The following is a 25,451-nucleotide window of genomic DNA, read 5'->3' as shown; positions in this document are numbered from 1 at the left end:
ACTGCAGAAATAATCCAGTCTGACACCGCTTTAATGCTCAATGCTATGGGATTCTGGGATTTGTAGTTTTGTGATACAATTAGCCTTCCCTGTCACAGACCTCTGGCGGCCACAGAAAACTATAAATTCCTAGAATTCCATAGCAATGAGCCATGGCAGTCAAAGTGGTGTCAGTCTGGATTATTTCTGCAGTGCAGACGCAGCCTTATAAATGCTAGGATTTGCAGTCTGTTGTGGCACCAGAGCTCCCTGGCAGAGAAGGCTCTATATCTCACAAAACTACAGTTCCCAGAATTCCACAGTATCCAGTTGTGCCAGTTAAAGTGGCGTCAACCTGGATTATTTCTACAGTGCAGATGCAGCCTTAAAAGTGCTACTATTCGTAGTTTGTTGTGGCACAAGAGCGCTCTGACAGAGAAGGAAGGCTCAATGTTTCACAAAACTACAGTTCCCAGAATTTCATACCATTCAGCCGTGGCAATCAAAGCGGTGCCAAAGTGGACAGTTTCTGCAGTGTGGGCATCAAACTGCATCATTCTTATAAGTGATAATAATAATAATAATAATAATAATAATAGAAATGAGCATAAACCATAGTCCTGTTTAAATACTTGAAGGGATGTCATCTTGAGGAGGGAGCAAGCTTGTTTTCTGCTGCTCCAGAGAACAGGACCCAGAGCAATGGATGCAAGCTCCAGGAAAAGAGATTCCAGCTCAACATTAGGAGGAACCTCCTGAGAGTAAGGGCTGTCCGAGAAGGGAACACACTCTTTCCTCGGAGTGCAGTGAAGTCTCCTTCCTTGGAGGCTGGATGGCCATCTGTCAATGGGGATGCTTTGACTGAGAGTCCAGTCCCTGCATGGCAGAAGGGGGATGGGCCAGATGGCCCTTGAGGTCTCTTCCAAGTCTACCATTCTATGATTCTGCGTCAGGAAACCACCACCCACAGGCCCCGCCCATTGCGGCTAGCGCGCATGCGCTCTGCCCAGGGCCGTTCACAAAATGGCGGCGCCCACCATGAAGCCCTGGTGGTGGTAGGAGCCCGTTGGCTTCTGGTTCCTTTCGCGCCTGGGTGGCTTGTAGCATCCGGCTGCTCGATGCTGTCGTTGAGCCGGAAGCTGGGATGCCGCTTGGGGAGGTCCCGGGCCTTCAGGGCCTGGTCCCAGGGGGCGAGGCCAGAGGCGGCCGAGGCCAGCGGGGGCGGCGAGTATGAGGTCGTCGTCATCGGCGGAGGGCACGCGGGCACCGAGGCGGCGGCGGCGGCGGCGAGGGGCGGGGCCAGGACGCTGCTCGTCACCCACAGAAGGGCCTCCTTGGGTGAGGGTCCCTCGCTCGCCAGGAGGAGGAGGAGGAGGAGGAGGAAGGGGCGGGGCTTAGCCCAGCAGGGACTGCCCCCTCTGACTGGGAGATAGCAGCAGCAGCAGCAGCAGCAGCAGCAGCAGCAGGGTTTCACTGGCCCCCCTCTCTCCCATCCAAGGACTAACCAGTGCTGACCCTGCTTAGCTCCCAAGGCCAGAACCTTGGTGCCCATAGGGGATTTTGGGCCCTTCAGAAGACATTACGTTGTGCAGGGGGGGATTAATTAATGGATTTTATCAGAGGGGAATCTGACACTGCCCTGTAGGGTTTTTAGGCCCTTTAGAAGACATTACAGTTGGCAGGAAAATACAGTAATTAATTAACGTATTTTAATTAATATGCATAAGATGAGAGGGGAATCTGGCACCTATAGGGATTTAGGCCCCTCAGGAGACATTACATTGTGCAGGAAAAATACAACATTTTATGGATTTTAATATATATATATATATATATATGTGTGTGTGTGTGTGTGTATACAAACACACACACACACACATACATACATGTATTACCCCCTCCCCACCTTCTCAAGGGCCTAAAATCCCCTGTCATGAATCCCCATGAATTTCTTAGGGAAGAAACAATCGGAGGTGGTTTTGCCAGTCTCTTCCATCTAAGGACTAACCAGAGCTCTCAGCTGACCCTTCCTAGTTTCCAGGATCAGGCAGAATCTGGGGCCTTTGAGGGTATTTAGGGCCTTTTTTAAGGTTAAGGTCACTTCTGGTTGGTACTTGGATGGGAAGCCATGAAGAGATACTAGGTGCTGTAGGCTATGGCCCAAAACACACTGCAGAAGTACTTCAGTCTGAGAGTATTTTGACTGCCCTGAATCAATGCTAGGGAACTCTGGGGACTGTAGTTTTGTGAGACATTAACCTTCTCTCTCAGAGGGCTTTGGCAGCACAAATAACTACAATTCCCAGGATTCCCCAGCACCAAGCCGGGACAGTTGAAGCGATTTCAAAGATTTCAAACTGGATTATTTCTACAGTGTGTTTTCGACCTAGATTTCAGAGGAGGGAACTGGCAAAACCACATTTGAGTATCCACTGCTTAAGAAAACTCTTAGGAAATTAATAGTATCTCCCTGCCTAGGTCAACAGGCAACTCAAAGGCACACACGCATAAGATAATATTCAGTTTCCAAGATCAGGCAGGAGCTGATGCTTCTAAGGTATTTAGGTAAAAAAGGGTTTCTACAAGACTGCAATTTACTGAGGCATCAGCTACCATGGGTTTGAGTCTGCTTCGTCTGGCAAACCTGGAAGTAGAAAATATATATAGGAAAGCTCCCCCCCCCCCCCCCCACACAGCATATTTAACATGTGGCTGGCAGGGCGATTAGTAATGTCTATCCATGTACTATAATTGAAATTACAAAACATCTTAAAATTTGGATTGTAACATTGGGTGGAGTGGGACTATTTCCTCCAGAAGCTGTTGGACTGCAGCTCCCACTGTTCCTCACAGTTACGCTGGCCAGGGCTGCTGAGGTTGCAGTTTCACTAGGCACATGATTGAAAAGACTCTCTGTTCCCTCATTTGCTATACGACAGGCCTGCATGTTGAATGAAGATAGCACACGCCCTTGGGCTGCGTCCGTACTGCAGAAATAATCTATTTGGACACAACTTTAACTGACTTTAATTTCTCAGTGCTATAAAATTCTGTAAACAGTAGTTTTGTGACACATTCAGCCTTCTCTGGTGCCACCGCAAACTACCATTCCCAAAATCCCATAGCTTTGAGCCATGGTAGTGAGAGTGGGGTCAAACTGGACTATTTCTGCAGTGCAGATGCAGCTCTAGTAGCATAAGCTAAACACTGTTTTACAGAAAAACATGTTGAATTTCGCAGGATTCCCTAGTGATACCAAATGCTATTAAAACATATATTACATACCCCACAGTATAATTGCAGCCTCATGGAATCCTTAATCTCTTCATTATTCAAAGTTTATTGTATTAACTAAAGAAACAAAACACTTCTCCAATTTACTCAATTTGCAGGAAGTTAAGGCATCCAATTTGTGGGTGGCCACAGACTGTATGTCAGCAAAGCCCTTTTTAACCTTTTCTGCAGGCTTTCCCCCATATCATTTGACAGGAAATGTGCCAGTTACAGTGCAATCCTATTTTTTTTCCATGTAGATGTAAGTCAAGTCTCACTGAGTTTGGTGGAGGTTATTTCTTGAGAAATGGGTATATTGCAGCAGCCTTGGGTTGATATCGTTTCATGATATATATATACCTGACCATCTGCTACATAAATGAAAAATTCCTTTCAGACATCCCATGAGGAAGTGTGCAGTGCCTCTTTGTGAAGTATGTTCCCCAAGCGATGCAGTTGCTACCCAACAATGCCAAAATGCAGCCCCCTGCCCTGCATCCAAAGGGCCATGGGTTAGCACAGAATGTGATAGGCAAGATCACCCTTATGCCGCTGCTCTGCTGCCTGCTGTTGCCCTCTCCCAGCATAAGTACTTCATCACCAGAACACTAATTTTACTGTGCTGGTGCAGCCTTTTATTCTGCCATCACAAAGAACATCTTAGCCATACTCGTTTTCTTAAACGTTTGTATTATGAGTGAGACTGCCTAAGAGACCTAATAGTTACTGTTATGTAAAGGGTGGTTTAAAGACAGAAATATTGTCAGGCTTTGTACAGAAATCAGTTTGAAAATGGCTAACTGTTTCCGTCTTTCTCGACTTCCATATGTGATCAGATGTCTACACCAAATACTTATAACAATTTTTTAAAGCTGAATCAGTTCACGTATTGTCAGGATACTTCCCATTTATAGGCACAGTGCCAAAAAAGAATATAAAAAGGTATAAGAAAAAAAAATGCAAGTATTTACAAGTAATCAGAGTCTTGGTTTCATCTTAAACTCTGCCTATAGAATAGTATACCATAATATTATAATAATGTAATGCAATATAATATAGTATAATAGTACAATAAAGTCTAATAGGATTAGACTTGCAGGAAGAAACATCAACAGTTTACGATATGCAGATGACACCATAATATTAGCAGAAAATAACAAAGACTTAGAACACTTACTGAAGAAACTCAAGGAAGAAAGTATAAAGGCAGGTTTACAGCTGAATATTAAGAAAACAAAATTAATGACCAGAGATAATTTACGTAACTTTAAAGAAGACAATGAAGACACTGAAATAGTTCAAGATTTTCCATACGTTTGTTCAGGCATTGATCAAAATGGATACTGCAGTTAAGAAACCAGAAAAAGACTAGATCTGCAACACTGCAGAAATAAAGCACTTTGACACCACTTTTAATTGGCATGGCTTTATCCTATGGAATCCTGGGATTTATAGTTCAGCTTGATCTGTCAGAGAGCTCTGGTACCTCACCAAACTACAAATCCCTGGATTCTGTAGAACAGACCCATGGCAGTTAAAGCATTCTCAAATTGCTTTATTTCTGCAGTATGGATCCACCTTACAACTTGGAAAGGCAGATATGAAGGAACTACACAAGATCCTAGTGTCAAGATATCCCATTTAATATTAAAGTTAGGATTGTCCATTTCATCCTACTTCCAATTTTTGCATATTGTTGTGAAAGCTGGACAATGAAGAAGACTGATAGGAAGAAATCAATTCATGTGAAATGTGTTGGAGAAGAGTTCTATGAATACCATGGACTGCAAGAAAGAAACACAGATGGGTCTTAGAGCAAATCAAGCCTGAACTCTTCCTAGAAGCCAGGATGACTAAACAGACTGTCAGAATTTGGACACATCATAAGTAGATATGACTCACTAGTGATGCTTGGTAAGGTAGAAGGCAATAGGAAAAGAGGAAGGCCACATTTCCAGATGGATAGACTCATTCAAGGAAGTCACAGCCCCGAATATACAAGTCCTGAAGGCAACTTGGAGAGCTCTCATTTGCCATTGCCATAAGTCAAAGACAATTTGAGCCCAGTTAACAAGTACAGTCAATAAAACACATCTTGTTACAATAATCAAAACTAATTCTTCATTAGAATAATCTACAGTATATGACATCACATGACTCTGTGCTGTATTTCCAGTGAACTGTCTCTAAATCTTGAATAAGTTTAGCTTACACCTTTCATCTCAAGATTTAAGATAACTATATTGTTCTTGAATGCAAGTGGAATTAGGGCAACAATGACTGGTGTTTTCTGATCCTAGGTTGAAACATTAGAGTTAACTAGCAATTAGATGGGGAAAGGTGAGGATGTAATGTCTTTCATACTTCTTTGTCCAGGGGAAATGTCATGCAACCCTTCGTTTGGTGGAATTGGAAAAGGACATCTGGTGAGAGAAGTGGATGCATTAGATGGCCTTTGTGCTAGGATTTGTGATCAGTCTGGAGTACATTACAAAGTATTAAACAAGGGCAAGGGACCAGCTGTGTGGGGCCTCCGAGCACAGATTGACAGGAAGCTCTACAAAGAGAACATGCAGGTGAGAATGCAAAGAAGAACAGCAAGAACAAGGTATCTTTGTGGGAGGAGAAGGATAGTTGGGTAAATGCATGAACAAAATGGCTCGATATCCAGAGTGAATTCCCAGACAATTAAATAGAATAGGTGTCAGCTTCTTCTATGCTTAATAAGCCTGAATGTAAACTTTGGGTGCGGGGAGGTAACAGAGAAAAAGATTTGGTGTCGGGTCATTTCAGAACCAAATACTAGTAAACCTCAAAAAATTAAATCAAGGATTATATGCCATGTATTTACTGACTGAAAAAAATCTGTAAATAATATACTGTATATACTCATGTATAAGTCTAGAAATTTAGGTCAAAAACTGACCCCCCAAAATTGGAGTCGACTTAGTAACGGGTCAATGTAAATACTGTATCTTAACTCTTATTTAAAAGAAGGAACCATCCCCTGGTGAAAAGCAAGAGTACAATCTGTCCTGGATGCACTGACCCCCTCTGCTCTCTCATCCATCCAGCCTTAAGAGTGAGCAGAAAGAGTTATATTTGCTGGAATTTTGTAAGTTCTTTGCCATTGTTTTACTTTGCTTCATTCTTTAGATCCTTTGCTATATGCCCTAAATTTTATCTTCGACTTATCCACGAGTCATAGCAAAATCCATAATTTTGGCCCCAGATTTTGCCCTCAACTTATGCATGAGGTTGACATAGTCGAGTATATATGGTATGTTTGATGGTGCACTGAATTTTTGTGCCTAGTAATACATGTTTACAGGACAGAGAGAACATAGATAAATACTGGATAAAGAATACCTACAACTAATATCACTCTTAGTAACTGCAGCAAAAGTGTGCTTTGGCTCAGAATGAGGGAGGTGTTTGGGAACCAGTTGCTCTGACAATAATCAAAAGGATTTAAAAGGAATATGGGACACATTAGAATGGCTAACACACATTGATTCACAGGAAAAAATATTGGCAGTACAGTTATCTTAGTAGTGCTCAGTTTTAGAATAACTTTTTTTTAAAAAAAAGCATCTAGCTCTCTTTTTGTTATTGCAGAAGTTATAATACTGATAGAATTTTGTTTTTAATTTTGTTTGTTACCTCATAACAATAAGTGTTGACAATTCTCATAAAATCACTTCTAAACTTAAAAACGCTGATACCTCAGTACAGTAGAACAGGTAGCAATTCCAAAGCCAGTTTGAACTGGTGCTTTTTATTAGATACATGATTTTTGTTAAGGATATTGTACAGATTAATTTGGGTAATCCTTTTGGCGAATGATTTAGAAATGAAGTCTTCAAAATGTTTGCTTTTACAGTACGCCTTCCATATTCATGGGTTCCGCAACCATGGATTCAACCATCCATGGCCTGAAATTTCTTCTTTTTTTAAAATTCCCAAAAGCAAACCTTGATTTTGCCATTTTATATAAGGGACACTATTTTACTACACCATTGTATATAATGGGACTTTGGTATCCACAGGGGGTCCTGCAACCAAACCCCAGTGGATGCTAAGGGCCCATTGTATAAGGAGTGCATCTTTGTTGCATCATTAGAGAATAATTACCTGAAAAAAACTGCAACATTTTGCAGCTTGCTGATAAAACCCTTCCATGTCTTCTAGAAAATAAAGTGTCCTCCATTTTACAAGAAGTACATTAATTTGAAATGCAGTCTGAATGACATTAAAAAAAAACCTGACTCATCATCCCTTGAAATAAGCCAATCTTCTGTTTTCTTACTGACCATTTCAGCACTTTTGTGGGAGAATTTTGCAAGATGCAGTATTAAAAAAGGAAATAGTTTTATAGTTTCTTTTCTTCTCTGTGTAAAATCTCATGGGCAGAAAAGTTTTCATATCAGTTTGGACATCTAACCTTATATAGACAATGCAGGACTATTTGTTTTTTAGTCTTTGAAATGTTTATTATTTAATGCATTTTAATGCATTTTTTATTTTTTTAAAATTGAATAAATATAATGTGGATGAAATGAAGAAAGAAGGAAATGCTCACACAAGTGTGGAAGAAAGCAGTTATTGTCTATAGCTACAACCTCCTTATTTTCAGGTGGGGAACAACCAACCCCATCAGATGCCTTCATTTATTTGTACACCACTTTTCTATATGATAATACGCCAGCTGTGTCACAATGTATCAGAATAATTATAGGAGCACTTAGAAATAGCCATAGAATTATAAGTACACAATTAAAAAATCAGTGCATATGGTTTTGTGTAAAACAATGCAGAATCCAATGTAAAGTAAACAGGAAGGGAAATGAAGCCTAACAAAGAAATAGGCTTACACTACATGAACAGTTTTAAGATGGTTAGTTCACATAGGACTAGATACAGCTTTTTCCAAGTTGAACATTCCTTGAGCTAAGTTTTGGGGCCCTGTCACACTAAATGATTATAGTACTATAATTCTACTTTTAAATTCCATGCTTCTGTTCAATGAAATCTTGGGATTTGCAGTTTACCAAGGGGAATTCAGAATTCTCAGCCTAGTGAGATCTAGTGACTCAAAACTACAGGGCCCAGGATTCCGTAAGGTAAAACCATGGCAATTAAAGTGGAATCATAATGCCATCTTTGCATAATGTGAAAGGGTCCTTGCTCAGAAACCCCTGTCCACAGAAAGTGTGAGAAACAAATGCCCCTCCCTCTGCAGCCCTAACATCACTTCACCCACTTCTCTAAAGGGTCTTCCATCCCTCAAAAACAGTTTGGGATAGTATAGGAGACAATAAAGGGAAGCAAAAATTGAACCTGATCACTACACTAGTTCAGAAGCTTCTCATGGAAGCTTCTCGTAGAAGGATCTCTTCTCTTTGCTAGTGGCAGATCTGGGATATAACCAGATGTTCTCATCACAGTTAATTTGATATTGAATTTTACATGCGTCTCCTTACCATTTTTATCATCACACAGAATTTTTACCCTCCACCACCTTATCCTCGAGCCAGTCACTAAGATAGTGAACCAAGTTAACTTCATGGCCAAGTGAGAATCTGAACCCAGGCCTTCCCTGTCCTAATCCAGTAAACAGTACTACACACTGGCTCTCAGCAAGAACTTTTAAAGTTACCCTCAGCAAGAACTTTTAAAGTTACTGAGGGTACTGGTATAGAATATTTGTTTGAAGCCCCTTCCTTGAGGTCAATGTGATTGAATTGTTGGACTGAGGTTCGGGTTGCTCTGCCATTGAGTTCATTTTGTGACTTAGGACTCCTTGCCTGAACCCTCCTCATAGTGCTGTAGGGATCAAATTGGGAAGAGAAGGGAAATTCTGTAAGAGAAAAATTCTGTGAGAAAGGAGGGGGAGATGAGATATAAATATAATTTTTAAAAAGTCTGAGTACAGTTGGGCTGGGTTGCTGCTGCTACTGCTGCCTATAGCTACATATATACATCTTACACAAAAGGATACAGCCACTAGCTGTGATTTTTTTCCCCATTAGATTTATAAAGTTCATCTTAAAGGGATTCCAAAAGAATGACTTGGCAACAATGCCAGTGTAATCCATTCCCAAGTATGAAATACAGTCCCCATATGTCAATTGCCCTGTGTGGTTCCCCCTCATAAAGGCTTGGCTCTCAGAAATACCCCTCTCACCCCCCCAAAAAAAATCCAAGAGAGAGAAATCTAAACTGGGCTTCAACTTCCTGCAAAACAGTCCAGCAATTGAGAATGTTCAACAGCCAACTACTTGCTAGGGAGGGGGGGAAGGGGAAACCAAAGGTGGAGTAAAATGGCTGCAGAAGGAAGTGTAGACGGATCAATCTATAGGGCAACCATTATTCTAGATCTCACTTATGCCATCTTTATTTGCTTTCAAACTGAAGCCTAAACCTAGCTGTTTGTTGATGGTAAAAAAATAGACTACTTGAAATTAGTAAATGCCATAAATAAATTAACACAGATGTTTAAAAGAGCTTCTTCATTGTTAATTCTTAATAATGTCATGTAGAAATGGAAATTCTTTGGGGCAGGGAGGAATTGATGACAGGGAACAGATACTTAAAAAAAATAAATCCGACGTTGAATTTTCACTTAATAGTGCAAAGACAACTGTCCCTGATGGAAAGGAGACACTGTATTTTATCTGGGTGTTTGTTTGTTTTTCCCCTCTGTGTTTAATCCTTAAAAAGTCTTTTCTGAAAACGTTTGTGTGCATTCATTTATCAATTCTTACTTTCCTAGTAGAAAGAAATTCTCCAAATCCCACATCTGACAGTTTGTGAGGCATCTGTGGAAGATCTTCTACTTACAGAGCCAGAGCCAGAGCGTCCTGGGAAATGTTGCGTCAGTGGAGTCATTTTGGGTCAGTACTGAGGGACAGGGCTGCTCTTGGGATTGCATGGAGTCATGTGATTGTACATAAAGCCACTGAGAGCCAGATCCTTACTTGAAGGAGATGCCTACATGCTTTTAAATGTGTCAATGTACCAAGAAAGGAAACTCTTATATGCTTCCCTCCTTGTTCTTTTGTTAGTCTATTCCAGTGATGGTGAACCTTTTAGAGGCCGAATGCCCAAACTACAACCCAAAACCCACTTATTAATTGCAAGGTGCCGTGTCCCTCTGGCTTTCTAGTAAGAAATACTGGCAAATTCTGTGCTGGAGCAACGGCACATGTGCCCACAGAGAGGACTCTGAGTGCCACCTCTGGCACGTGTGCCATAGGTTCACCATCACTGGTCTATTCAGTCTCCCTCTGAGTAGTTATAGCAAACTACATTTTAATTGTGCCCCATGAGAATCAGAAGTAACATCACCATCACCATCCTGTCTTTCTAACCCAAACTAAGCATTATTCTTCATGTTAAAACCAGTTTGTTTCTATGAGTGGTCAGCTGTCTGAATACTCTGATAGGTGTCAGAAATTAAGCATCTTTGCAGTTTTACCACTTCTAGAAAAAAAAGTTCAATATGTTGGTTGAACCAGAAAGCAACGAGTTCCAATTTGCTTGTTTGAGATAGTCATTCAGGGAATTGGAAAAATATGTGTGGCTTCAATACGTCAGAATGAGAATGATTCTACACTAACCTGAAGGTTGGAATTTCTAGAATATGGGTTGGGTCCCGCTAGGAATCCTGTAGAAGAAAACCACTGACTTGAAATGTTATATACCCTCACTGTGCAAGATGTTCTGTTGTTCTGGAGTGTATAGTTTAGTTCAGCATTTTAGTATTCACATTTCAAAAACCAAGCAGATTTGAACAAACAATAAAATCATATGTTCAAACAGAGTAGAGTTTGCAAGTTCACTTCTGTTTTTCTCTCTTTAAACAAAAGATAAATGAAAATGAAATGCAAGATGCTGACTCTGAACAGTGATATCAAATCCTTTTGGGCTTTGTGTGATATTATGTAGAAAAAATTATGTTCCTTTCCTTGTCTTTTATTCAAAATCTGTAGAATAGCCTATATGTTTCCTCTTTAGAGCACAAAACAAGAAGATGCCGCTTTCTCTGTAATTAGACAAGAAGCTGATGTTTTACTTTATGATTTCTCTTCAGAAGATGGAAGGCGAGTGCATGCTGGTAGTGTTATTCTGACCACAGGAACATTTTTGAGGGGGATGATCCTAATTGGACTAGAAATGTATCCTGCTGGGCGAATGGGAGACCAACCATCCATTGGCCTTGCTCAAACTCTGGAGAAGCTTGGATTTACCATTGGAAGGTTAAAGACGGGGACTCCACCCCGACTGGTAAAAGATTCCATTGACTTCAGTGTTCTGGAGCAACAAGCAGCTGACCAATCTCCTGTGCCATTCAGCTTCCTTAATGAAGCTGTGTGGATTAAGGTGGGATACAGCTCTAACGTATGCAGTTGATGCACTTTATGTGATAGTCCCTCCCTCCCTCCCTCCCTCCCTGTCACTATGAACATTCTAGCAGTTCAGCACATGAGGAGGAGATTTTCAAATATGTGTTTCACCTGCAGGTGTTTACCCCATACCACCTGCAGTCAAGCCACCTAGTACAGCCTTTGACCATAGTTGATAAAGATGGGCATTGTAGTCTACATCTGGAGGGCACCAGAGTAGGAGAGGTGGGTGTATATCATCATGACTCACAACTCTTACTCCTAAAACATTGTGCTGGTATGTACAAAGAATGCTATTTCCTCCATTCACTAGCTGCCTCTTTCTGAAATACCTGCCCTGTGATTTTTACAGCCACCTCTTTGCTCTTTATTTTCTTGTAAGGATGACTTTAGGCTGCTGTCATGAAAGGCCAGTGGGTTCCACAATTACTTGGAAGATTATTAAAACAAAAATAGACTTTTTTTAGAGGTATCACTGCTGTTTTAAAAATTCTCCACAATAAATTTAGAACAGTAATATTATTTTCTAGAGTGACCAAAGCACCTAACAGGGCTCAGGAGTGTTAAGAACATTTAGATCTTAGTGATTGATAAATCAAATAGATAAATTACTAAATCATGCCATCTCAAGTTCGCTTGCATAGAAGTAAATTGCACTGAAATGCTTTTAGATTTCTTCCTAGCAGATTCATTTAGGATTGACCTAATATACTTCTGCTCAGTTGTTGGATCCAAGATCTACAGTCCATTGATAGAAGGGTTCCATTCTCACAAATGTTGCCTCTGCCCAATTGTCAGAGATCCCTCTCTCCTTTGCAGAATAGTTCACCACAGTCAGCAGACACCCTACAGCCCATCTGCAGCAATTTCAGCCAGGTGGTGGTGTGTGTGGGACATGGGTGGGAAGGGCAGGGGATTCCCCTTCTGTCCTCCTGGTTGCACATGACTAAATCTGAGTCGAAGCAAGTGCCTCTGTTTTTCTGCATTCTTACAGTACTACATTGTTTAAGACTATATCACCCCAAATAAGCCAGCCTAAGGCTGAACATTCTTCAAGGAAAGGCTTTCTCTGTCCCATCATACTCCCAGGCTCATCTGGTGAGGAAGCAAGAGAAAGCCTTCTTAATGGTTGCTCCTTATCTATGGAATTCAGAGGAGGCTAAAACCTTGTTATTTAACTTGGCCTTTGGTTTTTAACTGGCTGGGTTGTTTTTTTCTTTTTCTTTTCTTTTTTTCTGACGTGTGCCATCTTTCACTTCTATTTTGACTGTTTTTAACTATTTTAACATCAATTTTCAATTGGCTTACTTAATGGTTTTTAAATTTTTATATTATATATTGTTTTAGCTTTAACTTTTATAGTAAGCCACTTTAGGTCCCATAGTGGGATATTAATTCATTCATTTATAGAATAGTAAATAATACTGTTAGAAATTACAACTTGTGGGAATGCAATGATGTAGTGTGCTGCTATCATACCTTTTGTGGTGTGGGAATGCTGATTAAGGCAAACAGTGACATCTCAACAATAGTTTAAGAAGATCAGCATGCACAAAAGCTATCCAGCTCATACACTAAATCGAGGTGGTTTTTATTCTGTTTCAGCCAGAAGATCAGCTCTCTTGTTATATGACTTACACTAACCCCAAAGTGGAGCAGATCATCCGTGATAATCTTCACCTGAACAACCATGTCCGAGAGACAACAAGAGGACCACGGTAAACCTCATTTGCACTATTTATACAAGTGGTGTCAAAATACATGAGACTTAATAGAGTACCATAAACAAAAAAGATAAGTTGGAGCCTAAGCAACTTACAAATTTCTATACACCAAGGGGATAAAAGAGAAGGGGGGCATAGCAGATAAGTTAGTGGGGCAAAGTATGTGCAAATACAGATGCATATCTTCTGTCCATTGCCCCTGGAGTCCTGAGGGAATAAATGAATTTGATAAATTAAAGCTTTGGTACTAAATCTGATACTTAATTGGGCTTTTCATATATTGTAGCTGGTCCGGGAAGGAGTGGAAAATAATAATAATAATAATAATAATAATAATAATAATAATAATTTGTATTTTCCCTCCTCTCCTTGTGGATCGAGGCGGGATTACATCAACAAATTAACACAGTACATCAATAAAACACTGACATTATTAATTCAGTAAAATAGCTAAAACATCTAGAACATTTAGAAAACATACATCATAACCAGAAGTGAAGCATTTTATCTTAAAGATCTCCTATAAGAGGTCGGATGGATAAGCCCGCCGGAAAAGATCTGTCTTAAGTGCCTTCTTAAAGGCATCTAAGGTGGTGATAAGACAGATCTCTTCCAGTAGACTGTTCCATAGTTTGTGGCCATAAACGGTCTATGGGAAGCTGACATTAATTTGGGCTTATCGTATTCTAATAAATTCTTCCCAGATGTTCTGAGAGTGTGGGGAGGATTGTGTAGGGAGAAGGGTTCCCTCAAGTAACTCGGGTCCAAGCCATGAAGGGCTTTAAAAGGTTTCCCCTTGAGTGTATCCCTTGACACTTGAGGACATTTTGTAAGATCTGGGGCTTCCCTGACTCAGCCTGAATTGTATAGAAAGGATGCTCGCAGCATGAGTACCTTACAGAGCGATTATTTGCCCTAGGGATGAACACCAACCTGGTGTCTGAGAGTAGTGGTGAAGGATTGGCTTGGCTTCATTCCTAGCTCCAGGCCATTGCCAGTATTCAGTTTCTCTTCTCGTACACTGTTCACATGTCAGTATCCTGATTTGGCTGGTTATTTATTTCCTAGGTACTGTCCCTCACTGGAGTCCAAAGTTCTGCGTTTCCCCAATCGTGTGCATCAGGTCTGGCTTGAGCCTGAGGGCTTGGATTCCAGTGTTATCTACCCACAAGGAATATCAGTGACATTACCATCTGAAATCCAGGAGAAGCTCATCACCCATATTAGGGGGTTGGAAAAAGCAAAAATGGTACAGCCAGGTTAGTAGCATGAAGCAGTGAAAATTCTCTGGTAATGAAGCTGTTTAAATACTTTAATCATATGGAAGAGTATGATGTATTTTCTTTTTCAAGAACATTTACATGTCATTCTTCATCTGACTTGGATTATTGATATTGGGTGTGGAGGCAGGTATGCCTGAGAGCTTAGAGGTAAACTAACATTAGTTGTAACACTTTTCGTCCAAGCTCTGAAAAAACACCTGCTTGCACATCCAGTATAATCCAAGTCAGATGAAAGGTGACATGTAAATGTTCTCAGTAAATAAATAAGTATGGTGCAGTGTAACAATGTTACTTGTAACACATTACTCTTCGGTGATAGTGAACAGCAATGTTACTTTTAAAAATAATGTAATGACTAATAATTGGCTGGCATTCACTATTGCAGTTATGGATGCATAACCTAGTTACCCATCTATAACTGATTCAGATTCGTAGTCTCTGTATATTCATTATTGTGGATTGTTGCCACAATCCTAAATATTATTAGGCAGCAGTGTTGGTGAGTGATGGAGGACTATTCTCCTATTGATTGGGGCACTGCATATTGACATTTCCCCATCCCCCACCCCTTCTGTGAGATATCTCTGATGCTAGGAGGAATTGCAGCAGGTCCTGCTTCTGATTATCACACCAGAGATTGCTGGAGGAAGAGAGTGGAAATGTCAGTATGCTGTGTTCTGTTCAACAGGAGAACAGACCTCCATTGCTTGCAGCAGCTGGTGCCCAGTAAAGCAGAATGGGAGTGGTCTGGTCAGGAGATGCTGCTTAATTAAATATACATCAAGGATCATGGTACTTGTTAGGATTTTTGAACTGACAAATAAATGACAATTCAAACTTTGGTTTTGGGAGGGGAGGAATTTGGGTTTTCTATTATTTTAAGATTTTATTTCAGAAAAGAAATACTTGGGGTTGAGAAGTAAAGTCTTGAGTAAGTAATGAGTAATGATTTACATTTTGAGCAAAAGTAAGAATAACACATTAGCTTCCATGATAACATTTTCAAGTTCTGCTCTGTTTCTAATCAAAGAAATATGTTAACAGATCTGCACAGTGTATCATCTGAATATTTTGAATTGAGTAACCTTGTAGTTCTGTTTCTGGTGGTAATATTTGAATCTATGAAACAGATATTTCCCTTAGTAATTCTTTTATCCATTTTCATTGTTCTAGGCTATGGAGTTCAGTATGATTTTCTAGACCCACGTCAGTTGAGTGCTTCCCTTGAGTCTCATCTCATTCAGCGGCTATTCTTTGCAGGACAGATAAATGGCACAACTGGCTATGAGGAAGCTGCAGCCCAGGTGAACGAACTGTGGAAAGTTTGCAACAAAAAGTGGATAATGATTGTTAAATCTGGTAAATTTACATTGATAATGTGATTCCTGACATTTGGACAGGGCATGCCTCCTTGTATGAATCCAAAATCTATTTTTTTCATGCTGTTGTGGAGTACAGTGGCCGAGCTGAGTTACTGTAGTGCTAAGGAAACATCTTCCTGCTGTGACCTTGGCTCTATTCTGCCACAGGAATGCTGCTGTTAATCCTGTAGTGTATTATTTTTTACCAAAATACACCTAAGCAAAGAATATTAACTTTGGGAACTTTTGATTTGGTTGCAGTAGTAGAGATGAGGCAAAAGGTTTTGGAGAATTTTTTTAAATGAAGTACTGTAAGGTGAACTACTGAAGACCTGTCCTAGAAGAAAAAGGGTGAGGGGGGAATAATGGAATCATAGAGTTGGAAGTGACTGCAAGGACCATCCAGTCCAACCCCCTGCCATGCAGGGAATCTCAATCAAAGCATTCCCAACAGCCTCTGTTTAAAGACCTCTAAGGAAGGTGACTCCACTACACTCCGAGGGAGTTAGTTCCACTGTCGAACAGCCCTTTTTAGTCACCCTCCTTTGGACACGCTCCAGTTTCTCAACATCCTTTTTAAATTGTGGTGCCCAGAACTGGACACAATATTCCAGGTGGGGCCTGACCAAAGCAGAATAGAGTGACACTGTTACTTCCCTTGATCTAGACACTATACTTATATTGATGCAGCCTAAAATCGCATTGGCCTTGTTAGCTGCCGCATCGCACTGGTGACTCATGTTCAATTTGTGGTCTACTTGGACTCCCAGATCACTTTCACATGTCATCTCGTTCAGCCAGGTGTCACCCATCCTATATCTGTTCATTTTTCCGCCCTAAGTTCAGTACCTTACATTTCTCTGTGTTGAAATTCATTTTGTTAGCTTTGGTCCAGCTTTCTAATCTATTAAGGTCGTTTTGAATTTTGATCCTGTCCTCAAGAAAAGGAAACCTCAACAAGCTCAGAATAAATTAGCACTGCTGCTCCAACATGGGGGGAGGTGGGGTGGAGAGGACAAGAAGCAATACAAGGTAGACAGAGAGTGAAAGAAGTAACAGGAATGGAGGATGAAGGAGATGTTCTTGTAACTTCCTTCTTATATGACCTGTGTTAAACATGTTAAAGAGGGAGCGGCGCAGGTAAGAAAGCTTTTGTTGAAGAGCCACAACAAGGCTTTCCTGGTCCAGATTACATGAGGTATGAGAACCAGCAGGCATCCAAACCAATATGTCTAAGGATGTATCCGCACTGCAAACAACCACTTTAATTGCCATGGCTCCATGTGATGGAATTCCGGGAACTGTAGTTTGTTGTGGCACCAGAGCCAGGGTGTTAACCCTTTTAAAGGGAAACAAACATATGCAGGTATGAAAGTTAAGCTTGTTAGAGTTCAGCTTTCATCAGCAGAACAGCAACAGTGTAGGTTAGGCTTTTATTTTAAATCTGTCTTTCTAAAGAATGAAGACTTACTCGCAAAAACAACAAACATACAGTTGGTAGTTTAAAAAGAAATAATAATGACTTTAATAAATAAATACATAACAAATTAAATCCTATCCTAACTGGTGATGGTTTGGATATAGCAGGAAGAAACTGTTAACCTTACTTAGAAGAGACGTTTACTCCATTTTAGACTGAGAGGAGACTGTCTAGAATCTGAGAGTGTTAACCAGCCCCCAAGATTGAGTGATAGCAGTCACATGTATAGATAGACAAGGCCTTCCCTCTATCTCATTCTATTTAAAAAGGGAAAGAATGTAATACATAACATTTCCAACAATTAAACTGAAAACCTTTCTGCCTCCCCTGACCTTTGGCATTAGCTGTCTTGTTGTCAGATCATTGTCAGAAATTTTCTAACAGCCTCATCAACATTGCTGACTGTGAATGTTAATGGTGAAAGAGGGCTGTTTGGTTGTTGTTGTTTTTTAAATTTATTTTGCAAAACATGCAAATGAACAGCCAACAAAGGACTTACTTAAATATCAAGGCCAACCCTGCTCAGTGCTGGCACAGACAGACAGAGGCAATAGCAGCAGAAGGATTGGCAGGTGTTACTGTCATGGAGCTGGGGACATGTCATTGCTCTGCAGAGGAACAGGGAACCCTTAGATAATGGGGTATTATATAGCTACATGGTCTAGTGTATAAATAGTACAAGCATAACCAGATGTCATGCTGTCATAACTCCCTGACAAGATTCCACAAAATGTCTTGCATCCCGTTGTGTATTGCAGTAGAGATAATGTGGACCTGTACTTCTAAGTTAAGCAGTAAAAATACCATGTAGTACTTGTGAGCATATTTACTACCAAACTTCTAAGCTTTGCTCATAAACTGCCTCTATACTGTGTTGGAGAACTGCTCAGAAGCCATCTAGTTATTGAAGGGAAATAAGAGTCCTGTGGGCAGTATCATTTTCCAGTTCTGCGTGGTGTTTAACAGTGCTATTGAAATTTGTTTAAAGTGCAGAATCCAGTACCATGCCCTAGAATCTGGCGCTTCAACAGTCTGCTCTCCCTCCCCATCCTGGTGGACACAGAGGTGCTCCATAGCTTGAGCAGGTCAAGATTGTGGGTCTTCTGTACATAGGCTGGCTTCCTTGTCTATCTTGTAACCATTTTGCCCTCTTGTACAGGGTGTCATTGCTGGCATCAATGCAAGCCTACGGGTCAAAGGGAAGCCTCCCTTTGTTATTAGCCGAACTGAAGGTTACATTGGAGTTTTGATAGATGATCTCACCACTCTTGGCACCAATGAGCCCTACCGGATGTTCACAAGCCGTGTGGAGTTCCGAATGTCCCTGCGCCCAGATAATGCTGACAGCAGGCTCACTTTCAGAGGTACTCCATTCTACCATCTACCTTTTTCATACACAGAACTCTTATTTTCCTTCTCCTGTCTGTTCCCCTGGCCATGTTTGTTGAGGTATTCTGTGGACAGTAGTTTGAAAAAGTAATTTCCAAGACGACTTCTTTTACACTTTTTTTTTTGGGGGGGGGGTGTATCTCTTCAGGTTATAATGAAGCTGGTTGTGTGTCCCAAAAGCGGTATGAACAAGCATCTTATATGAAAGCAATGTTAGAAGAAGGCATGGAAGCCCTGAGGTCTGTTCAGTTCAGCTCCACGAAATGGGCCCATCTTGTTCCAGAGGCTACCATAAGTACTCAACGTAGTTCACCCCTCAGGTATAGGCAGTTCTTTTATCTTTCTGGGGCAGGTGAGAATCATAAGCCCTTGGGATCTTCACAAATCTCACACTCATTTTTTTTGTCAAAAAAGTCATTTTTTTCCAGCTAAAAACATTAAAATGGTTTTGAAAATCCCTTGTGTGAAAAAAAGGTTCTACGTCAGTTTTGTGTAGTTTTGCGTACACTCAGATGATCTGAAAAGCAAGAAAAATAGGCCTCTTTTCTCCCTCTTCTGGTGGCATCATGTTCAGATGACACACAGCCCAAACCCAGGTTCTGGTGTGAATAGTCCAGACAACTTTTGGCATGTTCAGCACCAGAATGGGATATAACATCTTTAATACAAAGTAATAATAATATACAGCAGACTCATGATATCTACAGCCTTGCCACCTGTGGATTTAAGCATCCGTTGATGACAAGCCCATATGACCGAATTAGAAGCCATGCACACGTCACACCTACCATTGGCCAGTGCAGGCAAGGCCTTGATTGCAGATTCAAAATTGAAGCCTATGGAAGTGCTCCTAGATTAGCTGGAGCTCTTTCATCATATTTATTGCACTTACTTCATTCAAAAAAAAAAAAAAAATTCTAAGCTTTGCCCTTGTTGGTTACTTTAGCTAAGACAGCCATATTATTTTGTGCATGAACCTACAACATGGATAAGATTCCTAGGTGGTGGCACCATGGCATGAATTCATGTGCGAAGGCTTTAGACCTGTAAATATCCTGAAATTCTGTGGGAATGGGTATTAACTTGGATATGTTTACTCTGTCATTTTGCTTCCCACCATTCTATGACAAACACATAGCTCTTCATTTTTGTTTGCTCAGTGCTCTAGACATTCTTCAGTATCAAGAAGTCAACATGGAGGTCTTGGCAAGAGCTGTCCCAGAACCCCTGAAAAAGTTTGCTGAATGCAGACAACTGGCAGAGAGGCTGAAAATAGAAGGTACAGATCACCAGCAAACTAAACATACGTATATGTAGTATCTTGTAGGTTGACAAGTGACAAACCTCTTTCAACTTAAAGTGCAAAATCAGTTCCATAGAACTTATTGGAGGCCACATTCAGTGGGCAAATAAGGCCAAATGCAAAATGGTGTGTGTGTGTGTGCAAAAATCCATCATCTTTTAGCATAAAGCTCTTATTGCTAGTAAGTACATCTTGGAAGAGGCATTTCACTCTTTTAGAAAAGAAACCTGTATAGTAGCCAGGAAACCATTAAATAATGGAATTACAACAGGGATGGGCAGGTTTTTGTTTTATTTTCAATTTTATTTTTCAATTTTCAATGTAAAAAAAATAAATTTTAATTTTTAAAATATAAATAAAAATTTACAATTATTTTAAAATAAAGTATTTGTTTTGTTTTGTTTTATTCCCATAACCTCCTTGTGGGGCACACTGTCCCATTCAAACACATTGGAAGTTACATCATTTCCAAACGGTATTTTGTCTCATTTTTGGACCTCTGTCCCATTTTCAACAGTTGGGAAGGCCTTAACTGCCAAATACTGTATGTGTGCAAAGGAATCTTGTAGCACCTTTGAAACTAATTGAAAGAGAGCAGTTAGTAACATGAGTTTTTGTAGATTTGAGTCTACTTCCTTAGACACATGGGGTAGAGTGGAAAGTCCAGGGACAAACCTATATAAGCAGGCTTTGTGTGAAAATGTCCATAGAAATGCAGTAGCTTGTGAGTATAAAGATGAGGTGACAAGTTCAATTTTAACTATGATTACAAGGCCAGGAAAGAATGTTGTCTAAAGCCAAGGTGAGTAGATAGGCATATATGTATGAGTGTAGGAATGTACTGTGGGAAATATGTGGACAATCTGGAAGGTTTTTTAGCCAGTTTTCCGATGAAAAATTGCACCAAATAAAGCCTTTAAAAGATTTGGGACTTTGGGCCCCAGAGGCTATAAAAATGAAATTTGGGGGCACATAACAGCCCTATAGCCTATACTTTCTCCACCCTTGTGTTACAGGAAAGGAGGTATTCTTGTAATAGGTCTTGTTTAGTTGGCAATTAGCTCCAGTTCCATGGCATACTCTGGATATCTGTGGAAACCATGTTCCATCTGTTTGCTTAATTTGTTTGCTCTGGAAAGATACCATGGTGTAGGGGTAGTTCAGGATAGTGTACAATTCTAAACCCACCTACTAATGAATTAAGATGTTCTAACACAGTGGACCTACATCTGAGTTAACTTGCTTAGGACTGCACTGTTTATAAATACCATTCTTACTTTGTTTGGTTATTCTGCGGTTGTCTTCTTTCATTGCAAGCTATGTACGAAAGGCATGTGTCCAATCAGAGGTTAGAAATAGAAGAAGTGCGTCGAGATGAGGCTCTCCAACTGCCAGAGGATCTGGATTATTTTGCCATCAATGCATCACTATCCCGGGAAATACGAGAGAAATTGGATTCCCACCGTCCACAGACAGTATGTACTAGTTTTCAAGGGGGCAGAATGTTTAATAGATGCTGTATTTTTTATGGGTTTTAGGGGTGGTTTGAAAGCATTTAGTCATTTCCAAATGCACTGAGGTCAGAATGGAAGAAACACTGTAATACTTGGAGAAAGGGGGACAACTGTGTTGCCAGTTTTGATTTGTACACCAGTCTTCAATCTTCCCTTTTGTTAGAGGCAGCATAAAAAGTTAAAAGAATTTCCATTCTGAACCAAAAAGCAAAGAGAGCATTTAACAAATGACAGGATTCCGTCAGTGAGTCTTTTTATTTAAATTCTGGAAAGGAAAACATCAAGGGAAATTTATCCACATTAGGTAGATTTACACTGTAGTTCTGTTACCATATTTACCTGGGAATAACTCTTATTGAATTCATTGGCACTTACTCCCAAGTAGATACACATAGGTGTCTGTGTGTATGGTCCTTCAAATTGCCTGTCAGCTTATGGTGACCCCACAAATTTTATTGGCTTTGCTAGTTCCTTCCTGTGAAATATGGCTTACAGCACCTGGTATTAGTTGGTGGTCTCCCATCAAAGTACTAACCAGTTTAGACCCTGCTTAGCTTCCAAGATCAGAGTGGATCAGCCTTTAGGGTATTAAGCTGCAGATACATGTAGGACAATGCTGTAATTGTGGTGGCCTGCCAGATTTTTCTACTCTGATTTCACCTGTTATGCTATCTGACATTCTGTTTTGACTAGTGTTATAAAATGTATAACGGGACAGGGATCTTTGGGCCTTTCAGATGTTTAAATTTGAACTTCCAGAAGGTCTATCCATAATGACTGTGAATGTCATAATCTAAAATGTCTTGGTTCAATTCTTCTGTATACTTTTTTATACTTGAACAAGAAAAGGCATGACTGCTTATATCAGGGTTTCTCAACTAGGATTCCATAAGTTGTCGCTAGGGGTTCAGCAAGGGATTGTGACTGAGAAAAAAAAGGTTTCTGCCATGGCTTCATGCTGGGAATTCTGGGAATGGTACTTTTTTTTAGTGGTAAATATAATATACTTTTATGCAGGGTATCCTTGAGACATGAACATTATTTCAATGGTTCCTCTAGGGTTAAAAGGTTGAGAAAGGTTGTTTTACACAATTCTCTGTGGCTAAGAGAAGCTACAAGGCTTAGCATAAAGGCTAAAAACTGGGACACAAATCAGGACAGTCCTGATTCTAGTGAACTTGCTAGGTAACTTCAAGCAATCTACTCTCTCAGCTGAGCCCCTCCTCTCACCTGAGATACGGAGACAGTGGTACTCCTGGTCTTATAAAGAATCCAGATGATTAGAGCATTCAGCAAGTGCTGTGAGATGTTATGAAATAATGGATGATATATTAGACATGTGCAGACATGATCCAGCACACCTGAAAACCTTGTATTGCTGACATCTGAATACAGAGTGACAATTAGGTGCCTAAATGTGTGTCTCTTCCTGGAATTGCTAAATTCATAAAAGAGGAAAAAGCATGGATGTGGTATATGTAGTTTGAGCTTTCGTTTTCATGGTGGTTTGGAAGCCAAATATAAACCATATCCACATTTGTTCTTGCTGAAAATGCCAGGATTAAGGTAGCTACATGACTACAGGGCCAGAGAAGATGGTGAAAGCAATGAAAATGAGTTCTGATTCTTGCCTTCATATTTATTCTTCCTAGATTGGGGCTGTGAGTCGCATCCCTGGAATGACACCAGCTGCTGTTGTTAACCTACTGAGATTTGTGAAAACCAATTGTGAAAGAGTGAAGAGAGAACATAGCTTACCCAGAAATGCTGATCCTTTACCAGATGCAGATCTGATGGGACAAAGGAGGTTCCAAGCTGCTGAAGCAGGCAATGCTTTTTGAGAAAAAGCCATCGAACACATTATTTGTGTTGTTGGAACCCGTGGTTTCAATACCATATATGTATTTATGTATGTAATTGCTATTCAATAAATATATATAGAAAAAAACCTATACTAACTTGTGCCTTGTGTTATCACAAACATCTATAAAATGTGGCAATCTAATTGTGGTTACAGCTGGCAGAAAAAGTAGCCTCAGTATGTATCCAGAAAACTCCAGTCAACACGCCTTCCAACTTTGCTTCCTCCCCAAGTTAAAATAAGGAGGGAAAGGCATACACATCTGTGTCACACTGATGCTGTTTTTATGTGAGGGTCAACAGGGTAGTAAAGGATTCTTGATGAGTATTTGCCACATGGTTGTTCATCCCTTTTTAGGTTAGCAGATTGGTCTGTGTGCTTTCTACACAAGACATAGTAGGAACAATGACTCTTCAGCTGGGCAAAATTATTGAATTTTAAAGCTGGTAGGAATCCAAAAGGTCATCACAGTCCAACCCAGTCAAATGGATCCACAGATAAGCATTTTTGATAGATGGACATCCACCCAATGCTGAATCCAGCCTACTGTGAGTGAGTCTATCACTGGTCCAAGATACTCTGTTCTGTTGTTGAGATATCAAGAGGTTCTTCCTAATGTTTGGTTAGAATTTCTTTTCTTGCAATTTGAATCCACTGGTTTAGTCCTACTTTGCAGAACAGCAGAAAATAAGCTTTTTCCATTATCCCTGTGACAGATACTTGAAGATAGCTATTTTACCTTTCAAACATTTCTTCGCCAGGTTCCTCATATGGCTTGGTTTCCCAACCATTCACTATCTCTGTCATCCTCCCCTGGAGATGACAATATCTTTAAACTGTGGTGCACCAAACTGAAGAGAATGGTACTATTATTTCCTTAATCTTTACACTATACTTGATGCAATCTATAACTGCAATGGCTTTTTTGAGCCACCATGGTGTAGTGGTTAAAGATTATTAAAGATTAATCCTGAAAGATTATTTGTTTATTTAGAGTATTTATATTCTGCTCTTCAACCAAAAAGACTCCCAGGGCAGCTTACAAATAATTTAAAAATTCCCTGCACTCTGACTTACAGTCTAAGTAAGACATGAAATATAAAGAAAAGGAAATGGCAGTGGGACAGGCCTAAGCCTGGCAGGTGTTGCCTGTTTTTCTTCTTCTGAGGCTAAAGCAGTGGCAGTTGGGATGGAAGAAGGGCCTTTAATCTATTTCTGGGCTCTTCTCTCCCTTTTAGGATACAGATACCCATCTGGCCTCTGTTTAAAGACTTCCAAAGATGGAGCGTCTACTATGCTCTGAGGCAATTTTCACACTGCTCTGCCAAATATTTAGGCAGAATCTCTTTTCCTGTAATACAAATCTATTGCTTTTGTGTTCTAGTTTCTGAAGTATCAGAAAAGAAGTTGGTGCCTTCTTTTACATGACATCTCTTCAGATATTTAAAGATAGTTATCAAGTCACCTCTCGGTCTTTTCTCCAAGCTAAACGTATCCAGCTCCCTAAGTCATTCCTTGGTGGTGCAGTGGTTACATGCCGGTACCGCAGCCATTTACAGCCAAAAAAGTTGTAAGTTTGATCTCAGGCAGGGCTCCAGGGTCCACTCAGCCTTGCATCCTTTCATAGGTCACTAAAGTGAGTACCCAGCCTATTGGGGGCAATTAGCTACACAGTGGAAACTGCTTAGGGGGTGCTTAAGTGTATTTGATAAGCGGCATAGAAATGTACTTGCTATTGCTATTCTTCAAAGCTTGATTTCCAGACCTATGATTGCCCTTCTCTGCACACATTCCAGCTTGTCAATATCCTTCTTGAACTTGTAATGAAGATGCCAGGCAGATATCTCAAGTATAGGCAATCACAACATGGTTCCTC

The 25,451-nt window shown here is 40.3% G+C and overlaps 1 protein-coding gene across 1 annotated transcript; it reads left to right on the top strand.

The window, feature by feature from the left end:
* The first annotated feature begins 997 nt into the window (after window positions 1–997).
* On the top strand, window positions 998–23,638 carry MTO1 (mitochondrial tRNA translation optimization 1). Its single transcript, XM_089530911.1, has 12 exons — window positions 998–1,317; window positions 5,629–5,828; window positions 10,031–10,148; window positions 11,348–11,637; window positions 13,266–13,378; window positions 14,453–14,643; window positions 15,841–15,971; window positions 18,668–18,872; window positions 19,046–19,217; window positions 20,058–20,176; window positions 21,518–21,675; window positions 23,367–23,638. Exons 1-12 carry the CDS (start codon window positions 1,098–1,100, stop codon window positions 23,553–23,555), a joined length of 2,106 nt encoding a protein of 701 aa, XP_089387037.1. The 5' UTR covers window positions 998–1,097; the 3' UTR covers window positions 23,556–23,638.
* Window positions 23,639–25,451: the final 1,813 nt, after the last annotated feature.

The sequence above is a fragment of the Sceloporus occidentalis genome, unplaced genomic scaffold (genome assembly GCF_023333645.1).
Source record: "Sceloporus occidentalis isolate IW3139 unplaced genomic scaffold, rSceOcc1.0.p SCAF_6, whole genome shotgun sequence".
Classification (NCBI taxonomy): domain Eukaryota; kingdom Metazoa; phylum Chordata; class Lepidosauria; order Squamata; family Phrynosomatidae; genus Sceloporus; species Sceloporus occidentalis.
Note: the sequence above shows the minus strand (reverse complement) of the source record. Positions and strands in the feature narration are given on the sequence as shown.